We start from the raw sequence: 7,431 nt of genomic DNA, 5'->3' as shown, positions 1-7,431 counted from the left end.
AGTATTACTTACCAACCCCATTTATTCTGCCTTTTCGCTGGGATTAGTTCTTGTTTGTATATCTTTATTCTATTTTTTATTAAATTCCTACTTTGTAGCTGTCGCACAACTTCTTATTTATGTGAGAGTAGTAACATAAAAGCCGTAATAATTGGCTTGACGAGCCTTCATGCTATATCCTCAAGGGACTTGTGGACGGTGTAAATGCCTTCTAAAGTTAAATACTCTAGCCATAACGACCTTCCCAGAATAAAATAAAAACCACTGTACCTGGTAACAAGGAAACTGACGTGTTATATATCAGCGTTCACCCCCTACAAAAACGGACGAGATTTGTCTACTTCCCCGTCGTGTGCCCATTTGTGCTTCTACGTTTCTTGATTTAATTGGAACAAAATAAGATCTGACCCCATCTTCTTAAAATCAAGAGGAGGTGATTAGATTAGAAATAAAAAAGAAAAAAAACAACAGTAGGATGACGTGGGAGCACGCATGGAAGCACGGGGAGGTAGCATGCAAACCGGATCCTACGAAAACACACACAGTTAATCTGATTTGGTTTTGTCAAATTTGGGTCGCAATTAGGGGTAATAAATACGTACTCCATCTCTGATCCAACGCCTTCCAACGAGCCAAACCGGCATACATCACTACGTGGAAGCGGCGCGGCAACTCCAACGCGTGGCGCCCCGGGTACCCATGCGACCGACGCGGCCGGTTCGCTCGCCACGCCACGCCGCGCCGATCTTCTTCCCTCCCCTTAAAATTCCTCCTCCGCGCCCCGTTCCCGCACCGATCTCCCGAGAAAACACCCGCCCGCACCACGCCACGCCCAGACGAACTGCTCCCCGCCCTGCTCCCTCACCCCCGAGAGAGAAAGAATGGGCGCTCCCTCCACCGCGCCCGCGCCCTCCCCGCCGGCGCTGCCCGAGGCCTCCGCGCCGGACGACCGTGCGCCGCCCGAGCCCGCCGCGCCGGAGCTGCCGCCGCCGCTGCGGCTGCGCTGCGGCGTGCAGCAGTACGAGTGGGGCCGGCGCGGCGCCGCCTCCCTCGTCGCGCGCCTCTCAGCCGCGGACTCCGCCGCCGAAATCGACGAGGCCCGCCCCTACGCGGAGCTCTGGATGGGCACGCACCCGGCCGCGCCCTCCGCCGTGCTCCCCGGCGGCGAGCCCCTCGGCACCTGGCTCGCGCGTAACCCGGCCGCGCTCGGCCCCGCCGTCGCCGCGCGCTGGGCCGGCGACCTCCCGTTCCTCTTCAAGGTGCCCGCCGCCTCCTTCCTCTGCTCTGCAGTTCTGCTCCTCAACCATGACGTGTTCGCGAAGCTGACTCTGTCCTCCGCGTGCGATTTTCCCGCGTGCAGGTGCTGTCGGTGGCGAAGCCGCTGTCGATCCAGGCGCACCCGGACAAGGGGCTGGCGGAGCTGCTGCACGCCATGCGGCCGGCCACGTACCGGGACGCCAACCACAAGCCGGAGATGGCCATCGCCGTCACCGACTTCCGCGCGCTCTTCGGCTTCGCCGGCATCCAGGTGCGTGCGTCCCAACCGCCACCGCGTGCGCAGTGCTGTTGCGCCCCCTGTCACCACCCCGTAGATAAGTCCAGTTCCGTTGCGCCTCTGCACATATTTCTTATCTATAAGAGTATACGACGTGTTTACCTCAAAAAAAAAAAGAGTATACGACGTGTGCGCTTGGACTGTCAGACTATTTTAGGCTCAACTGAATCTCGCTAGGAGCAAGCACGCCTTGACTTCTTCAGGATGCGTGCCACATGTTTAGATGCGTGTTCCAGAAGAAAATGCCATCCTAATTCCTCGCAATATTGCACCTTAATTTTGGAAGGTCGGCGTATCGTGTGGGAGTTTTAGAATATGCCAAGCAATTGTGTATTTTTTGGTGCAAAAATCGCCGAAAACTGCCACCCGTTGGATCTCTGGGGGCGTTCGCGTTCGCTGGGGTCTCACCCCAACCGAACGTTCGTCAGATAGCTTTACCGTAATATTTTTTTTACCAGGTAAATGGTTTGTTTCAACTCTTTCCTAGTTGATGCACATTTACATGTCCGTTACTTCCTGCTTGGCTAGTCGATATACTCACCAAGCTCTACATTTAGAAAATCACATATTTATTTGAAAGAAAAACTGCATATCAGGCACGAAATAATGGTGTCCCACAACCAATTTTGCTGACATGTAAATACGATGATCTATCTCTAAATACATAAATGCGACACGCGGGCCAGCCGGCTGTACCACCTATCACCTATCCAAGAACTCGTGGGCATGCGCCGCTGTTGCTTGGAGATAGACACGAGTGCCAGAACAGGACACAGATTTGGGGTTAGTGATTCAGAAAAATAAAACAAAATTGGACAACCATATCCGGCTTTTCAAATCTATACCCTTTTGTTCTTCGCAGAAGGTTTTTTTCACCCCGATGTGTGTGTGGATCAAACTCAGGATCTAGTACCTGTTCATTCCTATCAAGTTGAAAATTCTATGGTAAATGTATTTTAGTTCTAAAGTTGAATTATGTACAGGGGCATTTGTAACCGATTGGCTATTGGTAGGCGGTAAATACAAATGTACTCCCTCCGTAAACTTTTATAAGACGTTTTAGGTGATCTAAAGTGTCTTATAAAAGTTTACAGAGGTACTCCCTCTGTCCGAAAATACTTGTCATAAAAAGGAATAAAAAGGGATGTAGTACTTTACAGGAGGACAACTGAAATGAAATTGGAAACAGTAAGTACAGTTCACCGCTCACCGCGTGCGCATTGCTTTGTCCCCTTTCGCCACCGCTTATACAAGTCCGCTTCTGTTGCGCCTCTGCATATAAATCCACTTATATAACTAACACCATGGAGTATATGCGCCAAGCCAAACGTGTGCGCTTGGACTGTCAGACTATTTTAGGCTCAGCTGAATCTCGGTAGGAACAGTCACGCCTTGACTTCTTCAAGTCAAGTAATAATGCAAGCCAAAATTGCTATCTTCCCCAGTTTCTTCTAAGACAACATGGCACATGTTTAGATTTCTTTTTTAAAAAAAATATTGCAGGGACCCGATTGCTTTTTCTAAAAATATTTGTAGGGACCTGATTGCTTTGTAAAAAATTACAGGGGTTGTTTTATAACAAGACTGACACGTGGCGTGGGACTGATTGGATCAAACTCGGGATCTAGTACTTGTTCATTCCTATCTAGTTGATTTCTATGGTAAAATATTGTAGTAGTAAAGTTGAATTCTGTACAAGGGCATGTGTAACCGATTGGTTATTGGAAGGCGGTAAATACAAATGTAGATTAGTAGGGCAACTGAAATGAAATTGGAAATAGTAAGTACAGCTATTAAGCGAAAGCCTTCACAAAACCTGTGTTGCGCTTGATGAAGAACATCCACCAGAAATAATACTTGGAAGTAGTAGTTCTTTGATATGGGCACGGAAGTAGTACACATATTTGCTTTTTCGCCTGTCTAAACAGGTAGCTTACAAACTGTTCCTAGATCTATAGAAGACCAAATTGTACAACTTTATACTTTCATTTTACATTTTCTTTAACATTTTTTTTTTTGTTTTTGGCCGTTGTCTTTTACTTAGCCACACATATATGTTCAATGAGATCAGGAGCACATCACACATTTTCTTATGTTCATTTTTTTAATACAAAGGGGAATCATTTGTTTCAAGAACAGGCACAGTTTTATTGGCATCAATGTTCTCTTAGATGCCTTCTAGTAGTTTTACTTGTAAAGTAATATGCTGTTTATACCATGGTGTAGGAGCTCAAGGATGTTATAAGGACTGTACCTGAAGTTGCAGGGCTGATCGGACATGAAGATGCTGACAAGCTTATGACTGTAAAAGAGTATCATGATGGCAATGATGTAAAATCCAGTCTGCAATCAGCATTCGCTAAGCTAATGACAGCAAGTAAAGAAGCAGTTTCCGAAGCAGTTAATAAATTGAAGGGTCGCCTGAATGATGAGAGCGAGGTAAAAGGTTTCTTAACCTAGGATGTATGTGGTCATTTTTATTTTCTTATGATAGCAATCTGTCAAACCACACAGCACATAGTACTGAATGTAACCTGCTAATTGACATCGTTGCCTCCGAAGAAAAAGTAAAAAACTATGTTGTTTACTACGCTGCATTTAAGATATTATATGTAATACTGAAGATGTTAACATGATATTTTACACATGGTTAGTATAGATGACAAACTGAAGGTGTTGCTCCCAAAGCCTGAAAGCCCTATATTCATGTTGGATATATTACATTTGGACTAGGAACATTGGAAACTGTGAGTCCTCGGTACTGATAGGTAGACACGAAAGCTATAAGAACACTGTATCGTCTTTACTGTCAGATAAGGGTAAAAGTTGTGGTTGACCTGGTAGATTACTAGATTAAATTGCTAAGAACTATTAGTTGGAATGATATCGAGTTACTAGGGAAGATAAAGCTGGTAGAAGATCACAATACCAAATCATAGTTTTGTCTTAAGATTTACATTACTTCGATAAAATTTCTGCTGTATTTCCCTCCTATATGAAACGATCCTTGACAGAAGAAACGATCCTTGACAGAAGATGATGTTCAGCAATATGGTGCATCACTATTCGGCAATGTACTTTTCGTATTTAAGAAAAGAATATTAATGCCATTTGACAAGCCTGAGATTCTGTTTTTACTGATGATGTTGTTCAGATTCGGACCTTAACAGAGAAGGAGGAACTTGTTTTGTCTCTGGAGAGACAGTATCCAGAAGATGTTGGTGTTCTAGCCGCACTTCTCTTCAACTATGTCAAGCTCAGCCCAGGTGAAGCAATTTATATCGGTGCCAATGAACCGCACGCATACCTGTCCGGGGAATGCATCGAGTGCATGGCTACTTCGGACAATGTGGTTCGTGCTGGTTTGACACCTAAATACAGAGATGTGCAGACCCTCTGCTCCATGCTAACATACAAACAGGTGAGTTTAGCTTGAAATTGTGCCGACTGTCGACTATGGTCCTGAGAGAGAGATTAGAGCTTGCATGTGCTAGTTAATGTTCTCCTTGATGTCTAAACAGTATATTTTCTGTATGCAGATCTTCCCTGAAATACTGCGAGGGGTACCTGTGCAGCCATACGTACGACGCTACACCCCTCCGACTGACGAGTTCGAGGTTGACTGCTGCTTGCTGCCTCCAGGTGAAGTGGTTGTCATGCCACCGGTACCAGGTCCATCCATCTTCCTTGTCATGACCGGGGAGGGCGAGGTTCAGGCAGACTCCATGTCAGACGGCGAGAAGGCGAAGGAAGGCGACGTCTTCTTTGTGCCCGCGCACACCGAGGTTAGGCTCTCCGCTTCTGGCCATGCGACGATGCAGCTGTACAGAGCTGGGGTGAACAGCAGAGCATTGTACGCGTGCAACGCTGCTGCTGCGGGGAAGAGGTCCCAGCTGCAGGACATATGCGAAATGGCGAGTTAGCTGGGGCGCTGATATACATACAGTATAGGCCGATGGATGCAAGTGCTAATGTAATATGTATAGTCCAATGGACGAGTAATAAGTTCCTTGATGCCTTTAGAACAAGGTCCCTTGCATATAGGTACCCTGGCATGGCATGCTCTCTGCTGTTAGATAACTAATGGGGTCAGTGAATAAGAAGTTTCAGTCCTTCTGCTAACCTGTAAAAGTTCAGTGACCAGATGTAAATCGTGCAGTTCTCCAGTTCAGAGGATAATTGGAGATGCTGATACACCAGTGCCTGTGCATTTCAGCGTTCTGCTTGTTCCTCTTGGTTGCCAGGTCCGGGTGGAGGATCACTGTCGGGACGACGGATGGGATATGATCCGTCTGCGACGTGGTTCTCTGTCTCAACATGCTGAAGGTTTTGTTCTTGACTTCTTCACTGAAGTTTTGGGTTTCAGATGCTCCACCCCTCGCTCCGAAACACCTCTGAATTTGTCCCTGCTCCACTCGTCAAACCTTAGTCCCAGTGGCCGGCTGCACGCACAGCGAGTTCAATTCAAGCAGCTTCGCAGAACCAGTCAGAAACTGGGACTCGTTGTCGTCGTCGTCGCCCGTGTCCGCGTGCTGAATTGCTGACGCACTCGCCGGTCTCCGTCAACGGTAAGAGAGGTAAACAACTGAACATGTCGCACTCTCTCTTTCTCTTGCCGTGGTCTCAGGGAACCCCGACCTTTGCTGCTGCTGCTGCCCAGCTTTATTAAAGCAAACGTGTGGTGTTTCGGCCGTCAGGATTTTCAGAGACTTCAGAGTTCAGAGAGTTTCGCCGGCTGAAGCAAGCCGCAGCTCTGCTGATCCGCTTTCCTTACTTAACAGCTGTTAACACTGAAAGTAGGAATGAATGGATGGTGTTTACATTAGTTACCTGGCACATCAAGGAAAACTCGGGCGAAGCAACCTATTGTTGTTTTCCACACTGAACTTGTCAGTTCTCGCTGGTTCTTCTTTCTTCCGGCTATTGTCTTCATGTCGGCGGCTATGTGTTTATTAGCAGGAAAACTTGGGCGAAGCAACCTATTGTTGTTCTCCAGCATGTGTGGAAAAACAGTTTTCGTTTGGAAATTGGAAGATCATAGAGAAGTGGGTTACTAGAAGACATGGGCAAAAGTTAAAAAAAAAAGCTATTTACTATCTGCATTTATGATGTTATATGTAATATGGAAGATGTTAACATGATACTCCCCCCGTAAACGTTCTTATATTAGTTTACAGAGGGAGTACATTTTACACATGGTTAGTACAGCAGACAAACTGAGGGTGTTGCTCCCAAGGCCTGAAAGCCCTCAATTCATGTTGGATATATTACATTTGGACTAGGAACATTGAAACTGTGAGTCTTCAGTACTAATAATAGGTAGATGCAGAAGTTACAGATTACAGAACACTGTATCGTGTTTACTGCCAAAAAGGGTAAAATTTGTGTTTCAACTTTTAGATTACTAGATTAAATTGCCAAGAACTATTGGTTGGAATGATATCGAGTAACTAGGGAAGATTAGGCTGGTCGAAGATCATTGTATTAAATCCTATAGTTTTCCAATGGATGAGTAATAAGTTCCTTGATGCCTTTAGAACAAGGTCCCACCCACGCATATAGGTCTTGTGCATGCTCTCTGCTGTTATAGAGAACTAACTGGTGGAGTTTTTACTGAATGCTAAGTTTCAGTCCTTTTGTTAATAATGGTAATAAGTTTCAGTCATTCTGTTTCTTTGTAGTAGTTGAGTAACCAAATGTAGATGGTGCAGCACTCCAGTTTCAGAGGATGGTTGGAGATGCCGAGATACCAGTACCAGTATATTTGTATTGTTTTTGGTGGTTCCTCTTGGTCACTTGACCTGGGCGAAAGAACTCTGTTGGCGCCACGGCTGCTGTCGATGCCGTGATTCTCCGTGTCTACATACTGAATATTT

At 46.0% G+C, this 7,431-nt stretch overlaps 1 protein-coding gene across 1 annotated transcript; it reads left to right on the top strand.

Annotated features, from left to right (window-relative positions):
* The first annotated feature begins 767 nt into the window (after positions 1-767).
* Positions 768-5,776, top strand: LOC119266807 (mannose-6-phosphate isomerase 1-like). The gene is made up of 5 exons (XM_037548085.1): positions 768-1,259; positions 1,361-1,528; positions 3,782-3,994; positions 4,710-4,976; positions 5,095-5,776. Exons 1-5 carry the CDS (start codon positions 882-884, stop codon positions 5,476-5,478), a joined length of 1,410 nt encoding a protein of 469 aa, XP_037403982.1. The 5' UTR covers positions 768-881; the 3' UTR covers positions 5,479-5,776.
* Positions 5,777-7,431: the final 1,655 nt, after the last annotated feature.

This window comes from Triticum dicoccoides, chromosome 3A (assembly GCF_002162155.2).
Source record: "Triticum dicoccoides isolate Atlit2015 ecotype Zavitan chromosome 3A, WEW_v2.0, whole genome shotgun sequence".
NCBI classification, from domain to species: Eukaryota; Viridiplantae; Streptophyta; class Magnoliopsida; order Poales; family Poaceae; genus Triticum; species Triticum dicoccoides.
This window is presented reverse-complemented; position numbering and strand designations above follow the sequence as displayed.

Bases quoted from the DNA above. Each gene is read 5' to 3' on its own strand.
- LOC119266807 (XM_037548085.1), top strand. From the start codon at position 882: ATGGGCGCTCCCTCCACCGCGCCCGCGCCCTCCCCGCCGGCGCTGCCC. The intron at 1,529-3,781 runs GTGCGTGCGTCC...ACCATGGTGTAG, and splicing joins TCGGCTTCGCCGGCATCCAG to GAGCTCAAGGATGTTATAAG. The intron at 4,977-5,094 runs GTGAGTTTAGCT...TTCTGTATGCAG, and splicing joins CCATGCTAACATACAAACAG to ATCTTCCCTGAAATACTGCG.